The following is a 27,295-nucleotide window of genomic DNA, read 5'->3' as shown; positions in this document are numbered from 1 at the left end:
AGTGGCAGTTGCGTGCCAAACTCTCCATTCATCCTTTGAAAATTTCCCTCAGAATTTCATGTGTGCAAAAAAAAATACTAAAAATTATGTGTTTTGCTTGAAATATACATTTTCTTGACACAGTGCAATGTGGAGAGAATAAGAAGGCAGATGTCACTAATGGAAATGCAAAAATATAACAAAATATGATAAATGAAGTGGAAGCTACTGGCCTAATAGAACATTGATGTAATGGGAATATAATTACTTACGTTGGCTATTGATTAAACACTGCTTTATGCTTTAGCTGATTCAAGATAATGGGGTAAAGATTCCTCTAATCAGATAGGTATGTGGAGTTTCTGGATGATGCTGTTGCTCCATGTAGTTTAGTATTCGTCCTCTGTCAGAGAGCATCACAGAATGAAGATTGTATTGAATCAGTTTTATGCAGTGCTGAATGAAGAGGGGGAAGTCTTCCTGACCTGCATAGTTTATGCCCTGATGCATAAAATCTGATTACCATTGTGTAACGTTTTCTTGGCATGGATGGCTACAAATATTGTTAATGGTCACAGCATTCATTACAGCCATCTCATCTGAGAGTATAGTGGGGCATTATAATTTTGTAAAGCATTTGGATACTCTGTAAATTGAGTACAGTATAGATCTGTGGATAAAACTAGGAGGAAGGGGATCCCTGGTACTGGCCTGGCTAATCTGCCCTCCAGTGTTCATCATATGTTCAAATAATGAGACTCTATAATCTGTCAAGAATATTGATTTCCTTATTACATTTCTGATCTGGGGGTGTGTAGTAAACTCTTCCTGTGTTTGTATTTTTAATAACTGGTATCTGTAACTTTGCAGTAATACTTCCATGTTCATCTGCACTGTGGAATAGTCTCTGCTCCCTTTCACTTCCAACAGGCCATCAGACTGTTCACAATTCTGAGTTCCCCAGAGTGGTTTTGTATGTCTTTATACGTATGTAGCATATGCGCATAGGCTGACATCCCGTCCCTTTCCTGGCACCCTTTACCTTTAGAGGGGCTCAGGATGGATTCCTTTGATGTGGCATTCCTCCTATCACCAGGGTTGTTTTTATTAAGGATAAGCTGTCCTGACAGTTTCTTTTTAGCAGACAAAAAACTTCCAAAGGAAGCAAAAATTCCCACCTATGGCCTTTAGCAAGTGCAGTTCTGTTAAGTGGGGGCTGGGAAGGAAGACTATGGGTTTGTGCCTTGAAGGATAAACCCTGATGAGTATTTTTGTAACAGCTTGTTTTACTTCCTTCTGCAGATAGTAGAGAAGAATGCTGATCCTGAACAAATGCTGTTGTCTTACCTCCGAAAGAGACATATCCTTTCCTTGTTGATGCAGTTAGGGCACTATCCTGCAGACTGTATTCAGGAAAAACTCCCACTGATGATCATTAGAGCTTTGCCTGATTAAGGATGACAGGGATTGGGCCCTGGAGCTGCATAAAATTACTATATTAAGTTATGTATCTTTTTAAGAGCCAAACACTCTTCAGTTCTTGACTATATTTTAATGTTAGGAACTCCATTAAACTGTAAAAAATTAGCTTAATGTTAGCCCCAACTCAAAGGGATTGTAGTTCACTGGTCAGAGCACATTGCTAAATCGGGCAAGCTGGGTTCTGTGCAAAGTTTTGCCACTGACTTGCTGTGATACCTTGGGAATGTCACTTATCCTTTTTGTGCTCATCTATTCCTATTTGTAAGGTGAAGATATTAATACTTATCTGCCTCTCAGAGATTAATTAGTGTTGTGAAGTGCTTTGACATTCCATGCACTTATATAGCACTTCTATCAAATCACGGGGATTTTGTAATAAATAAGATAAAATGAACTAAGCCTCATGGGTACGTGGAAGGGAGGCTAGAAGCTGTGGGAAATGGTGTGTTAGACTATTATTTAATAGAAGATCCACTGTGAATTAGCAGATGGGGGGAGTTGAATTACCCTTGTCAGATAATCTGTGATAATGTTCTGTAATCTAGTTCTAAAAGTAATGAATCTTTAGTAATCTGAGACCTGCTGTTAAATCCTTACTAAGAACCACATTGCAGTCAGTATCTTTGTATGGGGATTATGTGTGTATTAGTGAAATGTGAATACAGGATTTAGTAAGTGTCACTTACTCTCTGAACTGAGCTGATGCTTCAGAATGGTGGAAGAGAGTACTGTGCTGCTGGAAGTCCCGTTTTTCAGATAATGTGCAAAACTGATGACCTGACCACTAGTGTCATTAGAACTCCAATGGCACTTTTGGGAAGAGTGGGGATACTAGTTTCGGTATCCTAGCTAAATTTAAAATATGTAATTATTCTACCTACTGTACTGTATCTAAAAATTGATATTGTCATCTGGAGAAGGTAATTTTCTATTCTTGTCCTAAAAAGTGCTGGATAGTGTTTCTGGATAGCTGATCACTGAACCCAAAAAGTTCAGTAGAAGTGCCCCAGCAAGACCTATATATACTATTTGAAAAGTGCTGTGAAATTCTTCACGTGAAGGTTGATTAATAAAATATAGTAATATGATTATCTTCATTTGCCATTAAATTGGAGAGCAAACATTACTTAGTAAGCTCTTAATTTTTAAGCACAGACAAAACCTCTTTAGTTTCATGCTGCTTGAGATTAATCTATGCATGTTCCTCAGTAGTCTTATATCTAAAACCAGAAGTTGTTTAGAATAGATGACAGCACATTAATATTCTGTGCTAATGATGAATTAGCTTTTGCTTGTTTTCATGTATCGGGGGTAGCCATGTTAGTCTGTATCTACAAAAATAACGAGGAGTCCGGTGGCACCTTAAAGACTAACAGATTTATTTAGGCATAAGCATCTGAAGAAGTGGGTTTTTTATGAAAGCTTATGCCTAAATAAATCTGTTAGTCTTTAAGGTGCCACCGGACTCCTCATTGTTCTTGTTTTCATGATGAGCTTCCATCAAAGGGAGAGGTTCTTTACTTATACGTTGGAAGTGCAGCAGACAAAAGGGATCTAGATAAGCTATATGTAAGCATAAATGTCTTGGTTTATAGGAGGGACTCTACAAACCAAGATATAAATCCCCATAAATCATGGGAGAATGTTTCTCCCAACTCCATAACTTCTTAGACTGGAGGCTCTCAAGCAATTCAGTAGTGTTGACCACATCTCAGTACAGAGAGTGACTTGTGAACCATCTCCTCTCCCAGTTGTGATTCTGTGGCTCCCCTTCTGAAGTTTTATTCATGATCACAGAATGTCCTTGTGGCAAATAAAGAAATTGTTTCCATGGAAGAGTAAAATTGGGAAAGTATCTATGTAGTTTTAGCTTCTTGTAATTAACTTTATGAGCTGGAAACAAGGAGAGAGCCATCACCATGTGACCTGCTGGCTTCCACAGACCACCAGGAAGTGTTCCATACACCAAGTGGAGCACCTCTGTCAGACATTTTCTTGTATTGTTGGCATATTGGCAACATTTTTACCCTACTCTTTTCTAAAATCAGGACCAAAAATACTTGCTCAATGCTGTACAAGGAAAATAGAAATATACTCCCTATATTAAATAGCCTAAGAGCCTTATTTCCAGAGGTGGCTAAGTCTCTGCAGCTCCCACTGACTTCAAGAGGTGGGTGCTTAACACTTCTAAAAAATCAGACTCCAGATGACACTGAAAAGAATTATTGGGAAACCAACAGGAGGTGCTGATTCAGATTTGAATTTTTTTATCACTCTTTTTTTCTGCAATGTTGGAATGAAGAAGACAACAGAGTCAGATGGGTTAGTGTCTGTGGCATTGTGGAGAAATATGGGATTTGAGTGGGTGGGAGCTGGCACTGAGATTAGGAAGCTGATCCATGCATAGTGGACAAGGTGGAAGAAGACACAAACATGTGAGTAGAAATGAGAGACGCAGGATGGTGAGGATGGCATCACTGGGAAAGCAAGGAGGCAGATGATACAACATAAGATCTGAGAGGTGGGCTGGGATGAAATGCAGAACCTTGACAAAAAGGACAAGAAATTTAAATTTGATGCAGCATGTAAATGTGAGCTAGTGAAAGGACTCAGAGGCCAAAGCAAGGCTTGAGGAAAAATATATTTCACTAATCTCTGCCTTTGGAGTTTGCGCTGGTTGTAAATATGAAGTGGAATACTTGCCCACATGTTTAAAATCAGTTTGAGACCCGTGACATTCAAATACTATACAGTTAATTCTGAGAATTGTAATATTTCAGAACTCTGAAATAAATTCCTGTTTGTTCTATTGTTATACCGCTGAAAAAAGTATTTTTGGCTATTTTAATTTGATTAATTGCACTTTGCCTAGGTAGCTGTTTGATTCCCATTTTGTTCATCTGATTTCCTGCAAGAGTGATGATTTCAGTAAACAATGATTTCTATGCAAAATACATGTATCTTCCCATTGTTTAGTTTGTGATATTAACAGACTCAAAATAAACCTAAAGGTTTTATTTTAACCCTACTGGGAATCTAGACATTTTAGTCTTTGGTGCCATGATTTTCAAAAGCTCTGAGCACTTATCAGCTCACATTAACTTCAGTGGCAACCATTTTGAAAATCTTGGCCCTAAGGTCTAAGGCCCAGATCCACGAAGGTATTTAGATTCCTAACTTACTTTGAGGCCCCGAGTCAGCAAAGCACTTAATTACATATTTAAGTTAAATGTATGTCACCCACGAGTCTTGGGCCCTAAATCTTTCACGCATGTTACACAGCAAGTTACAGAGTTTACCCAGAAATACAGTTCAGCCACTTTGAAACAGAACATGTGAGCTGTACAGCATGTCTACCGTTGTTTTTGTCCCAGTGGGATATTTACATATTGCTGGCTGCTCTTGCTTCCAAAGGAAGTCAACAGCTTCCAATGAACTTGGTGGGAGCTTGGTCAGTTTATTTTGTAGATTTGGTCTTAAAATAATTGATGGTTTCAAGCAATGCAAAAATGAACTTCTGATATATGTGTCATTGCACTTGTCCAATTACAGGTTCAATATATGTTGTCTTCAGGAAGAAAATTGTCCTCAAGCTTTATACAACCTGGTAAACTACTGGGAACAGAGCAAAAGCAAAAAATGAATTATTAAATACCCATAAGCTTTTTTCCTTAATGGCAGCTCTTTCACTCCGTCTCACAGGAACTAAGTATGGCTGTGGAGGAGGTGGCTGCGGAGCCTGCACTGTGATGATCTCCACTTATGAACCTGCTTCCAAGAACATAAGGTATCCTTAACAAAATATCTGGAATAGTCAACAATACATTTGTATGACCTTTTAAAAATAAATGTGATTTCAGCTTACTAAAGGAAATATTAAAAAAACCCAAGAATGTAGATAAGGTTTTCATATATGATACTATATTTTAAAAAAAGCTTGTCAAACTTTAACTTAATATTCAATTTAAATTGATCATTTGCAGAAAAACCTAGTGGTTAGATCATGTTAGTTCAAAGGCCATTTAAGTGGAAAAACTGTGCACTGAGTCCAGCAAAGGAAGCAAGTACCTGGGGTGGCCAATAGAAAGGTGTGGCACTCTGTCCGCTATTGAGACGTCACATCCGGTCTCTGGCGGGAATTCAGCGGCGGGTCCGTCAGCAACTTAGTCTTCAGCGGTGGCTCAACTCCGCTTCAGTCTTTGACAGCAATTCAGTGGCGAGTGCTTGACTCCCTCTCGTCCTCTTCAGCAGCACTCTGGCCGCAGCTCAATCAGGTTTTCCTTTTTTCTCTTTTTTTTTTTCCCCGACACTTGGGGTGGCAAAAAAGCTGGAGCCAGCCCTGACTGAATCATGTTATGTGCTGGCTAATGTCCTGATGCCTGAATATGTCACTGGCTTAGAGATGAGGATAGCTCCTTCAGAGACATGTATCCACAACGTGTAGTTACCTAAAACCTCGAAGTCTCCTTGATGGAATTCAGCTCACACCTCAATCACTGCTGTTCTCTGAGTGCTACATCAACTCTGTATTGAACAAATATTGATTTAAAGCACTGGTTTTCAATCTTTTTTCCATTTGTGGACCCTTAAAAAATGTCAAGTGGAGGTATGGACCTCTTTGGAAATCTTAGACATAGTCTGTGGACCCCAGATTGAAAACCACTGACTTAGAGCAGTGCTTATGTCACTGTTTAACTAGCAGGGCACTGCTGAGCTCACCTCATCAGGGAGGTCACTGCTAGCTAGTCTTCTATAGTGAGCTCTGTGAAAGCAATGTCATGAAGGAGAAAGGAGAGGTTAGTTACCAACGGTAACTCTTGTTTTCTCACTGTGTTGCTTGCAAAGAAACACTCTGACCTTCCTTCCCGCGCTCTGCATCAGAGCCCTGCAAATAGCGCTTCTGATGGCAGATAAGGATTAAATGATGGAAAGGGTGGGATATTTATACTTTTGGCCCATAGACTGTTAGGCTTGAGGGACGTGCACAGGCCCCTAACTGCCAACTGTTGCATGACCAGGCATGCGACTCCTACAACGTACACAAGAATTACTGTTTGTATAATCCCTATCTTTTTAAAGCTTATAATTCTAGTTTCACTCAATATGATGATGATGATGGGTGCTTATAGCTAGAGAGAGACCATAAAAAATGTGTTCTTAATTTGCCACAGAATACTATTACGCTATATTTAATGTTCTTGATTCTTCTTTACAATCCAAAGACATTATTCTGCCAATGCCTGTCTATTACCTATATGCTTGTTGCATGGCGTTGCAGTCACCACTGTGGAAGGCATAGGATGCACAAAAACCCGGATACATCCAGTTCAGGTGAGAGCATGCTGTAAAATGATTTTTGCTTTCTTCCTTCACGTGCCTAGGATTAATTGGCAATGGTGGCATGGCATTGTTATGATTTTTAAAGATATGGTATTGCTCCCACTACTAAAAGATAGCTCAAGACTCTGGATTTTTAAACTGATTCTGCAGTGCATTTTAAAATGTGTGAAGAAAAACAGGAAAATATAGTCTTTATGTACGGTTAGCTAGCTAGCAAATGTCACACATGCTGCAAAAACATCAGGAATCTCCAGCATAGTATGGGAACAACCTATTTGCTAAAATAAAACAGTTCTAGATGATTAACTAAGAGGTATGTGATCTCCTGTCAATGCTGGCACCTCCTTGAAGCCAGAAAGGAAGTGCCCACAGACTGCAAAAATGGCCAAAGGTATTAACGTTAAAATTATAGCACATTTATACAGAAAATATTTTAGATTATTTGTCCAGCTCTGCTAAAAAGCAAAGTATTGTAAAAGGTGCAATGTGCAATGTTGCTGCTTGCTAAACAGTGCATATACTGTATGTTGGAGGCACAGCAAAGAAGATACATAAACAGTGAGACTTTAGTGGGCCAGCAAAAGTCTGATATTTGTTAGACATTGTTAACAGTCGGACTAACTTTTACTGGAAACCTTGATAATGCAAGTATAAAATGGTTGATTAAGACGTATTAGAGATCCCCTTCATGCAGACTGCCTAATATTAACAGAGAGACAAGATAGGTGAGGTAATATCTTTTATTGGACCAGCTTCTGTGGGTGAGAGAGAGAGAGAGACAGTGTAGCTCGAAAGCTTTTCTCTCTCACCAATAGAAGTTGGTCCAATAAAAGATGTTACCTCACCCACCTTGTCTCGCTCATATCCAGCTACAACACTGCATCTAATATTAAGAGACTGAGGTAAAGACAAAAGAACTCAGTAATTGCCAGTCTGGATCAGACCCATGATCTGTCTAGGCCAATGCTCCATCTCCAGCAGTGGTCAGCACCAGATTCCACAAAGGAAGGTGTAAGAACCCCGAAGTAGGTAGTTGTGGAATAATCTGCTCCCTTCGTCCACCAGTCAGGTATGCTTGGACCCACACATCTGAAATAACTATTCTTGGTTCAGATTTCACATTAGATTAAGTTTCTTCTCGAAATATCTCGCATTTCTAAGAGAAAGGCATTTAAGTTTGTAACATTTGTCGCATTTTTCATTGTGTTAATTAGGTCAGAACTTGTAACCCTTTAAATCATGTTTGTAATTTTTGAAATCAACAGCTTTTTTAAGTGATTGAAAAAAGAATTTTTTTGAGTTTTCATTTTGAAGCAGGGGCTGTTCTTTTTTGTTCCAGGAAAGGCTGGCCAAGTGCCATGGCTCTCAATGTGGCTTTTGCACCCCTGGAATGGTGATGTCCATGTATGCTTTGCTGAGAAACCACCCTGAACCCTCCATGGAGCAGATAACTGCAGCTCTGGCGGGTTAGTTTTTGTTTGTTTGTTCCCCCCAACCCCAATCAAATGCCATTTTTAATATATGAACAAACAAGATAAATAATCTCTTAGTAAATAAGATTTTTAATGACAGTTTCCTTTCAGAAAAGCAGGGGAGGGAAGAAATCAACAATGAATTCTTGACTGCCTAAAATCTGTGAGGTGCCTATATACTAAGCAGCATATCCGTGATGTCATGCCGAATAGCATACCCTCCAGCGGACCAAAATTTTCAGAAGTGACTAGTGATTTGGGATGTCTCAGGGTGCCCAACTTGGCACACCTTTAAGGGAGTTGATTTTCAGAGGGTAGGCACTAAGCACTTTTTGAAAATCAGGCCTTTTTAAGATGTCTCAAGTTGGGTACTCAAAAATTGAGGCATCCATTATCAGTAGCCACTTTTGAAAATCTTGGCCTTAGATCTCATCAGATACAGAGTTCAGAACATTATAAACCTCAGAACAGTGCCAAAGCTTTTGTGACAGTAATAAAACTATAAAATAACAGAGAGACTGGCTATGTCTTCACTGCAAAAAGGTGTGCTTTAGAGAGGGATAACTAATGTGGGTTCACCGTCCCAGTGTAAAAGCAGAGCGGAGACGAGGCCAGTTTAGTTTTACCATGAGGCAAACTTGGTGGGGTCAACCATGGGCAGGAGGCATAGTGCTGACTTTGCCTAGCTACGTCATTGTAAACGCTGCAAGTGCCTTGTCTGCACTTCAGTTTTTACAATGAGAAAACTATCCCATGCTAGTTATCTTTCTGTAAAAACCCACCTTTGTGTCAGTGAAGCCAGAGCCAAAGTTGTTATGGCCCTAGGTCAACTCATCCCCTGCTGCCATCTGATGCAGCTCTTGCAGTATTACAGCTTCCTCTTAGCTGCTGTAAGAGTTTCCTTCCCTCAGGAGCTAATGGATGCTGAGCTCTTTTGTGCATCTGGCCCATACTGCATTTCAGAGATATACCCCTTCTCCTGAAATCTCAGAAAGATAAACCTTGAAGTCTTGAATCCTAAATTATATGTCATAGATAGAATTAATAGTTCACCTATTATTTTCTGGTATCAGGTAACTTGTGCCGCTGCACTGGGTATAGGCCAATCTTAGATGGCTGTAAAACCTTCTGTAAGGTAAGCAGTGGGATCGGTGGGTTCAAAGCGTGTTCCTATTCAACTGCCTTGAATATTTGTTCTAAAATATTTTTATGGGATAGTGAGGCTTGTATTACTGTGTATTACAATATCTAAACATCCAGAGACCATTGTGAGTTTAAATACACATCCAGTCTTGTTTCTGTCAAGGGTTGTTGGCTGTCCTTTCCAGTAATGCAGATCAGCCGTCTCTCAGCGCCTGAACCAAAGCTCATTGAAGTCAATGAAAGTGTTTCTGTTAACTCCCGTAAGCTTTGGCTCAGACCACCAGCCACATAAACCTGTTGTTCTGTAATATTTGGCCCAGACATAAAAATTGCAGAGTGGCAAAGAGTATTATAAAAATCTGGTTCTAAATATTAACTGTTCAGAAAAGGCCCAAATCTTCCTCACAAAAGTAGTTTCATTGCAGTCAGTGGGAATATTTGTGTGATTGAGGCAAGGAGACTTTGGTCTTTGCTAGTCGTGGCATTACATGCATAAAATAAAGTTGAAATAAGATTTGAACTAGAAGAGGTGGTGACATCAATGAGTGTTAATGACATAAAGTTCACCCTGTCTGCCAACATTTTGTGTAAATTCCACTGAGAAGCCTAGAAGACCTTTTTTCATGGAGAACTTTTAAAAAACGGTTTTGGTAAGAACAAGATAATGCCTTAAAACATGAATATTTGCAATTTTATTGACTCTCATCCAAAGCCCATTGTAAGTCAAAAGAGAGACTCCCATTGACTTCAATTGACTTGGGATCAAGCGCATTATGAGCAGAAGTCATATGTTGTATTAATGGGATATGACTATTTTAGGAACCATTTTGTTGTCAAAGTAAAGAAAATGGGAACTGTTGCTTGGATCAAGAAGACAAACTCAAAGGAGAGAAGGTGAGTTTAATTGTTTTTTCTTCCTGTTTAAATGTAAAATTTGCACTAGATGAAGAGTATTGCACTGCTTACTTGTAATTACAGTACATGCAAAGTGCTATGCCATGCAGCATCCTATAGCGGGCTGACTACAGCCCACTATGTCCCATTGCATTGCTCTGACTTTAAAACGAGAAGGGACCATCATGATCATCTAGTCTGACCTCCTGCACGTTGCAAGCCACAGGACCATTGCTGCTGCTGTTCTGTGAAATTAGAAAGTTTCTCTTAATGTTGTATGTACCATCTTGGGTGATCAGGAAGTTTTTCCATTTTCACAGGAAATGAATGTACTGTTAGTGGTGGGGGATTAGATATGTCTTCAAAGGCATAGGTAGGTGAGTGAAGGGAAATCTTCACCCTTTTCCACTGGAGTCTATTGTAACAATGCAGAGGACTGTTTGGATCTGCATGTTCAAACAATCTTTTGTGTTCTGGAATATTAATATTCTTAGGCTCTGGTTCTGCAGTGACCACTGCATTAGCAATCCCTGTGCCCAGGTGAAACCATATGAAGTCATTGAGGTTTTGTGTGGGTTCAGGGATTTGTCTATATGGCACTCATGGCAGGGTTGTGTTCACAGAACTGAAGTTTGCCTCAAAAACTAAATCAGAATCATGACACTAATTTTATGTGAACATTCCCATCCATATGAATGGTTTATTTTATGTAAACTTTCCTTTAAAAAATCTGTGCGTGTGTGTAAGAGGAGTTGGGGGAAATATGGTGCCAGCTCACTTCTCTATAGTTGAATATAGGGAAGTGTGCAGTTAGGATTTCAGGTCTGTATCATTCCACCCTCACAGCTCCAGAGAGGCCAGGGAAGGTGACTAAGTTGTGAGAGGCTACCTTTCTCCATTTCTTCCACTGCAGCAGCCCCCACTAATACTTGGCAGTTTACTTAGCATCTCATCCAAAGGCTGTTAGAGTAATTAGAAAGACTCCTGCTGACTTCAGTGGGCTTCAGATCTAGTCCTTGTGATTCTTTCTTTTTTATAAAGAATAAATGAAGTAAAAAATTGTTTGTTTGTCTGTTTGTATAAGATTTCCACCAAACTGTTTTCAGCCGATGAATTTCAGCCCTTGGACCCCACCCAGGAGTTTATATTTCCACCAGAATTAATGGTAAGTAGAATTGCTCTTGGTTTGTGACTACAGTGTGGAAGGGATAGATCAGTGGTTTGAGCATTGGTCTGCTAAATCCAGGCTTGTGAGCTCAATCCTTGAGGGGGCCATTTAGGGATCTGGGGCAAAAATCTGTCTGGGGATTGGTCCTGCTTTGAGCAGAGGGTTGGACTAGATGACCTCCTGAGGTCCCTGACATTCTATGATACATGCTGCAACATTTACATGTAGTTCAGTACTCATCTTAAGATGCTGTCTGATAGTGGAGTGGCTCCATCAGGACCAATAGATCTGCCAATATCTCTGATGTTTTTTAAATTGTGTTTATATTTACATACAAGAACTACATTAAAAGAACATTAAAGATGCAAAGTCAAGTACTCAAAATGTAGGGAATTAAGGTTGCCTGTGCAAAGCAAGGAGCTGTTGGAGATTCTCAACAAAATAGTTGCATGAATTTTTTAATGTGGGCAAAACAACACATTTTCATCATCTTGTTCTGATAAAAAGCTGAACTGTTTTTGCTGAAATTTTCCAAAAATAATCAGTCTTTGGCAGACATTACACATGGAAAATTTCAGCTTAAACGGTTTGACAAAGTTATAAGTAAGTTTGCGAGTTTGTCATGGAGGTAACGGATTCCATGACTTGCCATGCCCTCCATGACTTCTGCAGCAGCTGGTGTGCCTGGCTCAGGGGCAGCTCAGGCAGCCCCTGCGCCAGGCACACTGGTTGCTGCTGGGGCAGTCTCGGGTCCCTGCAGCACCCCACTCCCCAGCAGCAGAGTTTGCATGTGGGAGGGGGTAGAGGGTTGGGGCACAGGATAGGGTGAGATGGGCTCTGGGCAGTACTTACCTGGGGGGCTCCCCAGAAGCAGCAACATCCCCCTTGCTCAGCTGCTAGGCGGAGGCGTGGCCATCCTGAGCCTCCGCCCAGAGCACTGGGTTCACAGCTTCCATTGGCTGGGAACTGCAGCCAATGGGAGCTGCAGGGTCGGTGCCTGCAGGTGGAGGCAGCATTCAGAGCTGCCTGGCCACACCTCTGCTTAGCAGCTAAGCAAAGGGATTGTCATTGCTTCCGGAGAGCCTCACAGTTAAGCACCACCCAGAGCCCACCTCACCTCATCCCGTGCCCCAACTCCCTGCCCCTCCCACACTCAAACATTGCTGCTGTTGTGGGGGCGGGCGGGGGGGGGGCGCAGAGCCAGATAGGGAGCCTGCCAGCTCTGCCAATCACCCAACCCCCAGCACCAGCAGGGATCTCAGGCTGCGCACCGCAGCCCGCACCCCTCCTCCCCCAGGCAGCTGGGCTGCCCTCCTACAGCACCCCAGGCAGCCTCCCCTCCAAATTTTATTTACTGGAATTTTTAGTAAAAGTCATGGACAGGTCATGGGGCATTAATTTTTGTTTACTTCCTGTGACCTGTCTGTGACTTGTACTAAAAATACCCATGATTAAAATGTAGCCTTAGTTATAAGCAACTGAAAATAGTGCCACTATTTTTAGTGTGCTGGATTGAGCAGAGTTAGCATATGTCTGTCTGTCCTGCTGGGAACCACTCTCTCAGCTGTTGTATAAACATACCTAAAGTCTCCTCTGTCGCATTTGAAATGACTGGTTGCATATTTTATAACTAAAATGGACTGAGGTTCTACCATCATTAGGGCAAGGAGTTTGTTTCCTGTTTAGTATTTTTAGTCTGTTTTAAAGTACCATGTGCTTTCAGAGGTTCTCAAACTGGGGGTCAGGACCCCTCAGGGGGTCGCAAGGTTATTACATGAGGGGTCGTGAGCTGTAAGCCTCCACCCCAAACCCCACTTTGCCTCCAGCATTTATAATGATGTTAAATATGTTAAAATGTGTTTTTAATTTATAAGGGAAGGAGGGGGTCACACTAGGAGGTTTGCTATGTGAAAAGGGTCGCCAGTACAAAAGTTTGAGAACCACTATTCTAGGGCATTATCCAAATAATAATCCTCCCCAGTCCTTTGGTTCAGCAAGGCCTAAAGATAGATATCAAAGCCCTGCGTTCTCTAACTAGTTGGTGACTTATGGAGTAGGGTTGAAAGCCCTGGATTTTTAAAAATTGATTTTCTATTGTTTCCCAAGGGTGCGGGATCGAACCCTAAGTGCATAGTTTGCAGGATATTCAGTATAAATCCTGTTTGCTAGACACATCTGAGTCAATTTTAGGCATTTTATTCATGGAGCATTAATTTCCTCCCCATGCAAAGGGCAAGCACAAGGTTGATGCATTATTTAAGTCCCATTTAAACCAGTTTTGAGGTTTTAAGTATGACTTCCATGGTTAAGGAATTATTTTGGCTTCTAGTCCAGTGCCCTATTCACTAGATAACCGCTGCCTCTCTGGAGCTTTAAATATTAAATCTACATTGTTTTTATTAAATCTACGTTGTTTCCCCTATAGACAATGGCTGAAAATCAGCCAAAAAGAACTCTTGTTTTCCAAGGGGAAAGAACAACATGGATTTCACCTGCTAGCCTAAAGGAGCTTCTGGAGCTGAAGGCTAAGTACCCCAAAGCACCTCTCGTGGTGGGGAACACCAGTGTGGGTATGTAGTTTCAGAGCACATCCTGTTATGCTTGTGCCAGTGTATGTATGAACAGTCGTGGGTAGCATTTAGAATTGCTTGTGTGTTCTTTGTCCTTAATATGTGGCTCAACAAATGACATAGTCACAGTTCCGGAAATGCAATGATCTTCCTTTTCTCTAAATCTCATCCTACTCTATAGGGCCTGAAATGAAATTTAAAGGAGTGCATCATCCAGTTATCATCTCTCCTGCAAGGATCCTAGATCTGAATATGGTGAGATACACAGACAATGGTAAGCAAACGCTACTTTTGCCCTTTGAAACACATGGAGATATCTCTGCATAAGATAATACTGATCCCTTCCCTAGTGGGGAAGTTGTGAATCGCTCTACAGACATCCTGGCTCTCCAAGAACGTCTAGAGATGCTTGTGTTTATTTCTGAAAATTATGCCTGAGACATCCATGGATCAGAATGGCTATGATCCCTGCCCCAATGCATGGATACATTAGCGACAGCATGGATTTGTCTAGATTAGGAAAAGAAGTTGAGGTTAAATTGGGATAGCTAGTATGTGTTAAGTAACCCTAATCCTAACCATGACCCAATCCCTAGTGTAGATGTGGATTAACACCTTTTACCTCAATTTAGCTGTCTGAAGTCAGCCCTACGGGGAGTGTAGAAGGTCATTGGCTGTTTGTCCTCCAATATCTGCTTATGGAGGGGACCCTCAACATTCAGATATCCTCCCTACTACATGGAAGGGGTGGGAGAGTCAGCCATCTTTGCAGCATGTCTCCCTCTCCTCCTCTGTAACCCACAGAGGCTTCTCTGTAGATCCAGTGTTCATTCTGGGGGAGAGATAGGAGACTGGGTTGGCGAGGGGGAGGAGTGGGCAGACTGGGGTGACACTTGTTGTCGACCCCCAGCACACTGAGGAGAATCCATGCATGGATCTCATAGCACTTTATAACATGAATTATGCCTCACAAATGCCCTAGGAGATAAATAGTATATATTACTATCCCCATTATAAGTGAGACAGAGATGAGCAAACCGAGGCAGAAAATTTAACCAACTTGCCCAAGGCCAAATAGAGAATCTGCCAGAGCTTGGATTACAATTTGGGAGTTCACGGCTCAGAGCATTAGACCACATTTCTCTCCTCATTTTCAGATGTGCATAGCTGCTACCCTTGACAAAGAAGGATTCTCTACCACAGGGGTCGGCAGCCTGCGGCACACATCGCCAAACATGGCACGCAAGCCGATTTTGAGTGGCATGCAGCCGCCTGCCACAGTCCCAGCCCCCCAGCCCCACTCAGCACCCCCGCCCACTGCACTCCCATGCGGTGGCAGGAGGCAGAAGCTTGGTTCTGTGGCGGCCAAGCTTCCCTCTCTCCCCTGCTTCTTCCCCCAGCGTGGTGCTTTCTTGCCCCACCCCCTCTCCTTCCCTGCGCCAGTCAGCTGATGACCCTAGTGAGGGAGAGTGGGGAAGAGCAACAGTGTGCGGGGACAGTGGGGAAGAGCAAGTGTGCAGGGAGAGTGGGGAAGAGCAACAGTGTGCTGGCAGTTCCCTGGAGGAGACATAGAGAGGTAGGGATGGAGCCTTGGGGAAAGGGGTGGAACAGGCATATACTTCTAGCCCCCTGCCATGAGCCGCTCAGGGCAGGGGGCTGAGAGCACCCCTACGAGCCGAGCACCCCAGCCCTCTGCCCTGACCCCCCACACACTCAGCATTCTGCCCTGAAGCCCCCATACCCCCCAGCCCTCTGCCCTGACCCTTGAGCCCCCCCCACACCTGGCCTTCTGCCCTGAAGCCCCCAGCCCTCTGCCTTTAACCTCCCCCACCCCAACACACATTCATCCCTCTGCCCTGACCCCCCACACACTCAGTCTTCTATCCTACACCCCCCAGCCCTCTGCCGTGACCCCCCCCACACTCAGCATTCTGCCCTGCAGCCCTCATACCCCCCAGCCCTCTGCCTTGACCCTTGAACACCCCCACACACCCAGCCTTCTGCCCTGCAGCCCCCAGCCCTCTGACCTTAACCTCCCCCACCCCAACACACACTCATCCCTCTGCCCTGACCCCCCCCACACACTCAGCCTTCTGCCGTGCACCCCCCCCCACACACACCCAGCCTTTGCCCTGACCCTTGAACCCCCCACCCACCCAGCCTTTGGCCCTGCACCCCCATACATCCCCAGCCCTCTGCTCTGACCCCTGAAATCTCCCCACCCAGGTCTGGGGTCCTGGCTGCAGGCCCTGCTCAGCCCACTGCCGGCCTAGGTGAACAGAACCCCAGGCTGGCAGCGAGCCAACCTTACACTGCAGGTTGGCAGTGTAAGATCAGCATTTTAATTTAATTTTAAATGACGCTTCGTAAACATTTTGAAAATCTTGTTTACTTTACATACAATAGTTTAGTTATATAATATAGACATATAGAAAGAGACCTTCTAAAAACATTAAAATGTATTACCGGCATGCAAAACCTTAAATTAGAGTGAATAAATGAAGACTCGGCACACCACTTCTGAAAGGTTGCCAACCCCTGCTCTACCATGACTGTTGAAGACTTTTAACCCATCCTAGTTTCCCTGCAGTTTGCACATGCACATTTTGAAATTGATGCAATATTTGTTTTATTTCGTAAATTAAAGTATAACAGAAAACTTTTAAGATGTTGCCTTATTCCTATCCACATTCTAATGAGAGCTGACTGTGAGAAAAAGGCATGGCATAATTACAAAAGAACAGTCTGGACATAGTTTAATAGCCTGAATGTGGAGCAATGCTCACATTTTACTACTTATGATAACTTGGTTTCAGGACTAACCCTTGGAGCTGCCTGCAGTCTGGCTGTAGTGAAAGATGTCCTGACAAACACAGTCTCAGAACTTCCAGGAGACAAGACAAAGATTTTCCGTGCTCTCTTGCATCAGTTAAAAACTCTGGGAGGACAGCAGATCAGAAACATTTCCGTATGTTGTCTATTACTGCAGTAACAAGTGGATGGGTTAGCAAAACTGCATGGAATTGCTTCTGTCTGTGCATAATATTTGTATTCACAGCTGAAATAATAGACTTTAAAATTAATTTTATGTTACTGTCAGTCTTATGACCTTTGATCAATGTAAATCTTCACACCGTACTGACACATACATAAAGGTGATGACTTAATGACATAATGTCCTTTTTTAGTCTTTAGGTGGAAACATTATGAGTAGAAAGTCAACATCTGACTTGAATCCCATTCTAGCAGTTGGCAACTGTACCCTCAACCTGGCATCAAGAGGTAAGAGGCAGGGTACCTGTAAGAAGGTGGCCTTGCCTGCAGTGCTCTGCAATGGCAGGCCATGGCACAACAGGCTGGCATGCCTTAGTTTCCCTTCTTCTAATTCCTCAGAAATAATCCAAAGCAACTTCCCAAGTAAAAGCAAAGCCCTTGGGGGGTTCATTTATTACAAAAACCCTATACACATAAATAACAAAACGTAGTTCAGAATTTCTCCACCATAGTCCTTGCAGTATATGCAACATACAGACCTGGTGTCTCTCATCACACACTGGCTCTCCAGTGTAGTCCACTCCCTGAACTTGTAGTAGGACATCCCAGCGCAGGGAACATCCTCCCACACACAGCCTCTCTGCTGAGGTCATCCTTGCCAGGAGACCATCCCTCACTTCCACTGGCCCTCTCATGGTTCCTCTAGGTCCAGCTCTCTATTCTTGGGGATGTCAGCAGGAAAGCTCCTCCACTGCTCACCTGCCTTCAGCCCTCTCCAGCCTTTGTCTCTGCTTCTCTACTTTAGAACCAGCAGGCAATTGCCTCTGCTGCTCCTCCTGTCTCCAATCCTGGTTTTCTGGCTTGGGGATGCCAGCCAGCAAACCCATCTTGTTGCTCTCTTTGCCTTCAGCCTTCCCCCAGGAAAAACCTTTTTCTTCCTTCCAGGACCAACTTGAGTCCCGTGGTCTCCAGCAGGACTCATTGGGTCTCCCTCTCACTGAATCTCTCCATGATTCTTTATAGCCCTCAGGTGCTGTACCACCCTCTTAATTGGCCAAATTGGAGCACTTGTCCTTTCACAGGGGAGCTGGAACTACTTTATTTTACAAGGGACAGACACCCTGTGACAGTGCCTCTCTTTGTATTTGTACTGAAGATGTTGGAAGTGTGATAAGGAACAAAATTACAACCAATTAATGTTCAAGAAAGCCACTCCTTGCCACGCACCAAGCCATGTCTGTGGGGAGACTGGGGAAACTGATAACATATGAGGGGTAGCTCAGTGGTTTGAGCATTGGCCTGCTAAATCTAGAGTTGTGAGTTCAACCCTTGAGGGGGCCACTTAGGGATCTGGGGCAAAAATCAGTAATTGGTCCTGCTAGTGAAGGCAGGGGGCTGAACTCAATGACCTTTGGGGGTCCCTTCCAGCTCTATGAGATAGGTATATCTCTGTATATTTAAATGTATTATGGTAGCGCCTTCAGCCCCAATCTGATCAGGGCTCCATTGTTCCGGGTGCCATATTAGACAGATCCTGCCCCAAAGAATATACAATCTGAGGCCCCAATCCTGCCAGCGCTTACACGTGCTTAAACTTTACACAGGTAAGCTGTCCCATTGAGTTCAGTGAAATTATTCATCTGCATAAAGTTAAGCACATGCAAAAGGTTTTTTTTGCCAGATTAGGGCACAACTTGAAACAAAACAAATGGATACAATAAACAAATGGAGCGAGTTCGGGAGAGAGGAGGAGGAGAACATGATAGCAACACCTGGGCTATCCACATGTGTAATTAGTAGTTTAGGTATATAAATAAGCAGTACGTTTTAATGATGATCGGAGCACTATTACCTATAAGCATAATGCTATATTTAGAATGTCCTAACACTTCAACACTGTTTCAACAAACTGTATCAATTTTACACAGTGTTGAATAAGATATTATACTAACTTTAATTTCCTAGTTTTCCCATGTTAACATTTTATGAAGGGGGAAACCACACTGGTGAATTAAATACATATAAAATAGGAATGCTTTAGGAGAAAGTGTGCTAGCTGTTGCTCTTTTCTGATCCATTAGATGGTCATGTGTATTGTTAAATTAGGTGGATATTTCAGAATAGTGTGTAATTTGCAAATATAAGGACACTCACCAGATGGCCTAATCCTGCTTTTAGATGTTCAGATTGGCATTTAAGAAGACATTAAGTCTTCTGAATGTCAAACTGTGAGACTGTATTTCCTTGTTTATTGTTAATTACTTACTCAGATACTACAGTGATGATGGTCAGAAAAGTTCCTTGAGATTTGGATGTCCTATTAAGGCTCTCTCACATACAGCCCCTGTCTACACTACAGACATCTGCCAACACAGGTGTACCCCTGATCCTGCTGGCATGAAGAATTGTAATCCCTGACTAATGAAGCTATGCTGGCAGACGTCTGTTATACTGGCAAAACTGTGCTTTCACTGTAAGGCTATACTGTTGCAAAGCACAGCTTTGCCAGAGTAGCTGCATCTGCACTAGGAGGGTTTTGCTATTAAATCTGGTAAAGCTTTCCTAATGTAGACATAGCCATCGAAACAGGGCCCTCTATGTTATATTGCTTTAGAACAGTGTTTCCCAAACTTGGGACGCTGCTTATGTAGGGAAAGACCCTGGCCAGCGTCTGCAGGTCCAGCTCCCAGTGGCCGCGATTCACTGCTCCAGGCCAATGGGAGCTGCTGGAAGCGGCACAGGTCGAGGGACGTACTGGCCGTTTCCAGCAGCTCCCATTGGCCTGGAGCAGCCAACCGTGGCCACTGGAAACTGCAATCGGCCGGACCTGCGGACGTGGCAGGTAAACAAACAAGCCGGGCCTGCCAGGGGCTTTCCCTGCAGAAGCGGTGTCCCAAGTTTGGGAAAGACTGCTTTAGAACAATGGTCTTTTGGTGGTATAACTTATTTCACTCAAGGAAGCAGATTAAACTATTTGAGCAAATCACTCTTTTGATGGTACAAGCTGCACCTCCATTAGGAGGGTTTGCTGGAGTAATTAGACTGGTATAGTTATACTAGCAAACCCTCTGTAGTGTACACAAGGCCTAAGTAGTCACATGGTTTTTGGACTGGGAATTTCAAAGGTTCTAATGGAGTTAGATGCCCAACTCTCTTTGGAAATCCACCTCCCTCCCTTAGGTCCATTTCAGAATCCCAGCTTTAATTATTAATCTCATAAAATTGTGACCTTTTTAACTTTCAAAACAGTTGATCAAAAAGAGAAAGGAAAAGACAATACAAATTCTTCCTCTGGTAACTATTGAAAATAGAGAGACCACTTACATTTAACGTGCATGCTATTGATGGGACATTATATGAACTTTAAGTAATTCTTTTCCCAGAAGTATCGCATATTCTTCCTTGACAATTAAATTTGATGTATATATTTAAACTGTCAAGAGTTCACTTCTCATTGTACAGAGATTGCCATTTATTTTTTCTCCAATAGAAGGAACACGGAGGATTTCTTTGAGTGACATTTTTGCCAATGGAGTTGGTAACAATACCCTTATGCCAGAAGAAGTCTTAATCTCTGTTCACATCCCTCATTCCAGGAAGGTAAATGTTGCTGTGATGTTTGGATTTGTTTAGTGATAAGAATGGTTTTACCAGTGTTTATATGGAATTAAAGAAAGAACAGGAGGAAGAAGTACCATCTGTAGTTTAAAAAAAAAAAGAAAAACCACCCAACTAGTGAAATGTTTTGGAGGGCATTGATATATTCTCTATCCCTGAATGCTGCCCATTTTCAGCCTGGCTAGACCTCCAATCATTATGCAGATGAAGCTCCCGTTATCTCTTGAGGGTAACTGTAACACTGTAACACTGTGTAAGGGCAATATCTCTGGGAATTGATAAGCAGCCTGTTTGGGAGATACCCACCGGCAGTCACACATTTCTGGTCTTGATTAAAAATGTGACTTAATTGAATTTAGATGACTAAAGGAAAAGGAAAAGATCTGTAAAAGCAGAAGATAGAGTTGAAATACTGGCTTGATTTGTGCTTGAGTCCAAAGGTTTAGGCAGAAGTTGAGCCTCTTCAGTTTTGTCTCCCATTCTAAATGCAGCCGACTCCCATTCCCCCTTACCTCTCAGCAACCATTTGTGAGACAGGGGTCAGAGCAGCTGGGCTCTGCAGGAGATGGAGAGGGAGGCAGGTTTGCTTGCAAGACAACAATGAAGAGGGAACTATTGGATGGTTAAGGGAAAGGAATGAATGGTCCTAAATGTTTTGGAAGTAGAATCCATGCACGATGGTATTTGTTACCTTTGTTCATTTAGGTCTCTATTGGAACATATTACATTTCTGTGCATACTTCTTAGCCTCTGTTTGATTTTTCTTAGGGGGAGTTTGTATCAGCATTCCGACAGGCCCAGCGCCGGGAAAATGCTCTACCTATTGCTAATGCTGGGATGAGGGTACTTTTTGCGGAAGGCACAGACATAATTATGGACTTTGGCATTTTCTATGGCGGCATTGGCTCTACCACCGTCTGTGCAAAACAAACCTGTCAGGCACTCATAGGGAGGTACTGTATGAATTCCTAGAGACTTAATATAGCTTTCAAATTGGAATATTGTTAGGTTTTTTTAGTGTTTCGGGGCATAAATACAGAGATCCTTTATTTACAGAATGGTTGATGCCATTTATAATCCACCAAATTAACACAGATCAGCCCAAGTGATAAGTCATCTCCCCACCCCAGAATAGAATATTTACACTTTTCTCTTCTAAATGTTTTAAAGTCTGTCTGTGAATGTTGTGCTCATTGAAAGGTCTCTCCAGAGGATGAGTACTTTTCTGTTGTGCCCCAACCTGACCTTGAGGGACGTCTACCAGTTCTTCATCCATTCAGTCTCTAGCAGCTGTGCTGAAACTTCCAAAGAGGCTGCTAATTAATTAGTATGAGGGAGTGAGGTTCTAAAATGGGCACTGAAAAGGGAGTCATCCCTGCTCTAGCAGTACCAGCAGCAAAGGGCCTGAGGCGACTTATGCCTCTTTGGTTCAATGGCAGCCAGGATTGGGTGTGGTCTCAAATGCAGACTAGGACATGCCTAGGGGCTGCTTTAACTTTCACCCTCACTGAGGCTGGGGAGGACAGGTTTATGGTATTTTAGCATAGACTAGCTCTCTGCATTGTTCTTAACCAATCAGTAGCAGTAATCAGAACTCACCACCTAGCTAGCAGATGTCAGGTGCAGCTTTCTCTGTCTATGCTCCTGGCAGAGGTGGGACCTGAAGGAGGAAATGCCATTAATTGTGCAGGTTGTGATTGGGAGTTTTTCTCACATGTAAGGAGCACCATGGGAGAAAATGAGAACATGATTTAACCACCAAAAAACTGGGCTTGTTCTAACCTGAACCTCCTCAAATTTCAGGGCCTGTGAACAAACCCCTGGGAAATGTTTCTCTCATGCAACTTATGATCCAATTTTGAATTGGATTTGGAAGGAGTTCACGTTGCTTTTAGTATTTTTCTTGTGCTAACATAACATATTCTTGCTGAATAACTACTTGGTGTGGTTAAATAGTCAGGTTACCATTTATGTAATGAGGGCTTACAGGATATTTGAGTATTGTAATTTAAAGCACTGATTCTTTTATTATTAATCTGGGAACTAGGTAGCACTTTGGAATAGGGTATTATCTTACTCACTCATTAGACCTGAATTCAAATTCTTGTGCTAATCACAGGTGAAAATAAGGCCCTGATGTAATGCTCTTTAAAGTCAATGGGAGGCTTTCCACTGAGTTAAATGGGCTTTAGATCAGGCCATAAGTATGCTTATCTGTTGTGGTACATAGTGGATATTGGTCTATAAAGAGTCCTTTGGATCAGAAGGTGCTTTATATGTTTTCTATTTCTTTTATATAGTGACAGGACAGAGTTAATTGTTCCTAAACAATCCCTAATGTTCCCTGAATTGTGGGCACTTCGTATGTCTAAATAAATAATTCTTTCCCTTTGAGCACCCAATTTAAAATGTTAAATAAGAACTGCATGCTTTCTGTGCAGCTTATGTAGTGTGAGTTCCTGACAACCCTTTTCCAGTTGCAAGCTTTTCATTGAACGTCATGGCAGACGTACAGTTTATTCACAGATACCCATTCAGCAAAGCACATAAGCACGTACCTAAGTCTATCCATATTCAACAAAGTGCTAAGGCACATGCTTGATGAATCGGGGCCTTAAATTGATGTAACACTATGTTACACTCCTTTTAATTGTAATGACACCCAGATGCCACAGCAATGGCTGTCTCATAAAAATATGTAAACAAATACAAATCAGCCTTCTGAATTTTTGTTTATACCCTTAATGTTTATAGCCAGTTCATCAAAAACTAATAAAAAATAAATGACAACAAATCTACTGTTGCCCTTAAAGATGTTTGTACGAAAGAGAGATGGCTGAGCTCTTGGATCAGCCCATTATATTTAACTGGCCTTCTGTGTATTCAGACAGTGTTCTGTTTTTCTGGTTTAGGCACTGACAGTTGGTGTTATTGTTCTTGAGTGTCAAGATTTGCTCTAATAGATACAGTGACTAGGATTTTCAAAAGTGCCTAAAGCAGTTAGGACAAGTCAAGTCATGATCTTTTCAACCTCTCTTTAACAGAGTTTTTCCAGGCCCTTGATTATTCTGTTGTTCTTCTCTGAACCCCCTGTAATTCTTGCAATATTCTTTTTGTGATGGAGTGGCCCCTGGCAATAATTGAAAATGCTGATAAATCGCTTCTCTAAACTCTGTCCTATTGTGCCATTTGATCAGTTTATAAGCTGAAACACCTCCTCTCCATTATCTTTTTGTTAGATTTTGCTATGCCTTTGATCTCTCTCAACATTTTGCACCCAGTTTCCGTTGCTTGATGTTGAGGCCAGTAGTATAGCCCTGCTAATATATTTATATTCTTACAGCTTGGGATTTTTATCCATATAGAATCAACTGTGTGACATACTTCAAAAGAGCAGAATTTTCAGAAGATGCTGAGCCTCCATCATCTGAAAATCTGACCCCTTTAAAATGTCTGAAGTTGGTATCCAAAATCACTAGTCCCTTTTGAAAGTTCAGGCCATTATCTATTGTATAGTGATAATTTTTAATAGAGTTAATCTAGCAATTAAAGAAATTAATCACGATTAATTGTGCTATTCTTCTTCGAGTGCTGGCTCATATCAATTCCAATTAGGTGCACGCGCACCGCGTCCATGTTCGTTGGAAGATTTTTACCCTAGCAACACTCGGTGGGTCAGCTGGGTTATCCCCTGGAGTGGCGCCGTTATGGCACTGGATATATACCTCTGCCGACCCAACAGCCCCTCAGTTCCTTCTTACCGCCCATGACGGTCGTTGGAACTGTGGAGCGCGGCTTAGCTGATCTCCACTTCCCTAGCTACTCGTCATTCTTTACTGATAGTTCTGTATATAGTTCGAGTTTTTACAGTTATAGTTAGTCTTAGTTGTTTGTATATATAGTTAGTGTATATAGTTGAGGAGGGGACCGCGGATTAGCCCCTTTCCTCCCCCCGGTACCGGGGCTCATGCCCAGGTCACCGGGATTCAAACTGTGCTCAGCCTGCCAAAAGCCGATGCCAACAGGGGATCTTCACGACTCCTGCCTCAGGTGCCTTGGGGAATCCCACCTTCCTGACAAGTGCCGCATCTGTAAAGCCTTTAAGCCGAGGACGAAGAAGGAGCGGGACTTTCGTCTGAATGCCGCCTCCATGAGGAGCTGTCTTAGCCCAGCAATGTCAGTAGCGAGCGCTGAACAGTCCGCTTCTGTAAGGAGCGCTCCTTCGGCTCCAGACCACTCCAGTGCTGTGAAGGAGCCCCAGCACTGACCCTCCTTTGCACCGATCTCGGCTCGGCGCCGCTCCCTGTCCCCACGGCCCTGCAAGCAACACAAGGCTCCAGCAGCCTCTGTATCATCCGCACCGCAGAAGGAGCACATGTCTAAGACGGATCGCCCAGCACCAAATCTGCCGTGGCACTGCCGAATGTGACACCGTCGATTCTGGTCCCGAAAGGGCCGTTGAGTCCGGTGCCCAAAAGCTCCCCAGCTCACGCCGTGGTCGAGCTCGCTCTCCCATCCACGCCAGAGACCTTCTCCACGGCACGGGAGTTGATCATGATGACAGAGACCGCTCTGCCTCAACCCCCGGCACCGCCAGTGCAGGTCATCCACTCTATTGGCAAGCCTGTCTTGCTGAGGCCACCCTCCGTGGGATCCGTCGAGAAACATTGTTCAAGATCTCGGTCCCGCCGACGATCCCAGTCCTGCCGCCGCTCGCAGTCCCGGCACTGCTCTCCATCACGGTACCGGTCGCACTTGCGGCACCTCTCAGCCTCCCGTTCGCCTGCCTGGTACACCCGGTACCGATCTGGCTCCTGGCACTGTTCACGGCACCGCTCATCTCGCAGCCATTCTAGGTGAAGGGGATCGAGATCCTGGTCGACCTCCCGGCACCGATACAGTCGTAGGTCCCGGTCTCACTCACAGTACCGTTACAGCTCCCAGTACCACTCCCCGGTGCCATCCCGGGAACAGCCAGCCAGAGACAGGTCTCCTTCTCAGGGTCCCTCAGCACCGCCTTGGCCATCGAGACACACCTCGGTGTCGTCTCATTCTGGTAGTGCTTCCTACGCACAGGACCGTGACTCAGACGTGCCCTGCCATACGTTTCCGGAGAGCCAAGGCCACGAGCATGGGGCCCGTCAGTGGTCTTTCTGGACACCTTGGGTGTACCACCAAGCCCAAAGTGCTCCACCAGCTACACCACGGTCTGCCCCATCGGAACACCAGGTGCCAGAGGCAACCGTAAGCCGCTCCCCCCCACAGGTACGAATGAGGCTTCAGTACCATCAGCAGACACCCAGGCCCCACCTGAGCCTGACGCTGCCCCTCAAGAACAGGAGCCCCCACAGGATCCTCTTGTCCCTGGCCTCTCCTCTTCCTCCTCACCAGATGAGGCGGTGGCAGGGACATCCTCCTCCGGCCCTCACCCAGTTGACCTAAGGGCCCATCAAGACCTTTTGAGACAGGTGGCGCAGAATATGAATCTGCAGGTGGAGGAGGTCCCTGAAATAGAGGACCCAGTGGTAGACATCTTATCAGCAGACACCCCTACAAGAGTGGCCCTGCCCTTTATTCGCACAATACAGGCGAACGCTGATACCATCTGGCAATCCCCAGCCTCTATACCCCCCACTGCCAGGGGAGTAGAGCGGAAGTACATGGTGCCCTCCAAGGGCTATGAATATCTGTACATGCACCCTCCTCCTTGCTTCCTAGTAGTGCAATCAGTCAACAAGCGGGAACGTCATGGCCAGCAAGCTCCTGCTCCCAAGTCCAAAGAGGCAAGGCGCATGGACTTGCTAGGTCACAAAATATATTCGGCTGGGGGCCTACAGCTTAGGGTGGCAAACCAGCAAGCCCTCCTAAGTAGACACAGCTATAATAAGTGGACATCCTTGGGGAAGTTCATGGAGCTTGTTCCCCAGGAGTCCCGCCAAGAATTTGTGGCCCTGTTGGAAGAGGGAAAAAAGGTAGCACGAACCTCCCTCCAAGATTCTCTGGATGCAGTGGACTCCGCTGCCAGGACTCTAGCTTCCGGAGTGGCGATGAGATGCATCTCCTGGCTCCAGGTGTCAGGCCTTCCACCTGAATTACAGCAGACTATACAGGACTTGCCCTTTGAAGATCAGGGGCTATTCTCAGAAAAGACCGACCCTAGGCTGCAAAGTGTAAAGGACAACAGAGTAATCATGCACTCGTTGGGGATGCACACCCCAGTGACCCAGCGCCAGTCCTTCCGCCCGCTGCCTCACTGCACTTACCCCCCTCCTAGGCTACGACAGGACTTCGGCAGATGGCGTAGCCGGGGGAATCGTAGAAGGCAGTCTGGACCCCAAGGCCGTCAAAATTAGGGCCCCCCTAAACCACCGGCGGGGCCCAAACAGAACTTTTGAAGGGACACCTGAGGACGGCACATCAGTTGTTTTCCCGGATCCTTCCCCACCCTTTTACAACCGCCTCTCCCATTCCCTCCCTGCATGGTCCCAGCTAACATCGGATCGTTGGATCCTGCGCACGGTGGAGTTGGGATAGCACCTTCAGTTTGTTTCACTCCCCCCTTCCCACTCCTCCTCCCTTTTCAGGGACCCCCCCTCACTAGCAATTCCTCTTATGGGAGGTCCAGACTCTCCTAT

The 27,295-nt window shown here is 43.9% G+C and overlaps 1 protein-coding gene across 2 annotated transcripts in view; it reads left to right on the top strand.

Annotated features, from left to right (window-relative positions):
• The first annotated feature begins 2,971 nt into the window (after positions 1–2,971).
• Positions 2,972–27,295, top strand: part of AOX1 (aldehyde oxidase 1) — a 198,677-nt gene continuing 174,353 nt past the window's right edge. The window contains exons 1-13 of one of the 2 annotated variants that reach the window (XM_050916607.1): positions 2,972–3,783; positions 5,164–5,248; positions 6,684–6,792; positions 8,141–8,267; positions 9,347–9,408; positions 10,236–10,310; positions 11,395–11,475; positions 13,904–14,048; positions 14,230–14,322; positions 16,865–17,016; positions 17,237–17,330; positions 20,533–20,642; positions 21,429–21,613. In XM_050916607.1, coding sequence (XP_050772564.1) covers positions 3,780–3,783; positions 5,164–5,248; positions 6,684–6,792; positions 8,141–8,267; positions 9,347–9,408; positions 10,236–10,310; positions 11,395–11,475; positions 13,904–14,048; positions 14,230–14,322; positions 16,865–17,016; positions 17,237–17,330; positions 20,533–20,642; positions 21,429–21,613 — 1,322 coding nt within the window. In that variant the 5' untranslated portion in view covers positions 2,972–3,779. Of the gene's footprint in view, positions 3,784–5,120; positions 5,249–6,683; positions 6,793–8,140; positions 8,268–9,346; positions 9,409–10,235; positions 10,311–11,394; positions 11,476–13,903; positions 14,049–14,229; positions 14,323–16,864; positions 17,017–17,236; positions 17,331–20,532; positions 20,643–21,428; positions 21,614–27,295 lie in introns of those variants that run through there. The other variant, XM_050916608.1, reaches the window with a different exon arrangement.

This window comes from Gopherus flavomarginatus, chromosome 10 (genome assembly GCF_025201925.1).
Source record: "Gopherus flavomarginatus isolate rGopFla2 chromosome 10, rGopFla2.mat.asm, whole genome shotgun sequence".
Lineage (NCBI taxonomy): Eukaryota > Metazoa > Chordata > Testudines > Testudinidae > Gopherus > Gopherus flavomarginatus.
The sequence above is the reverse complement of the archived record's forward strand: the minus strand, read 5'-3'. Positions and strand labels throughout refer to the sequence as shown.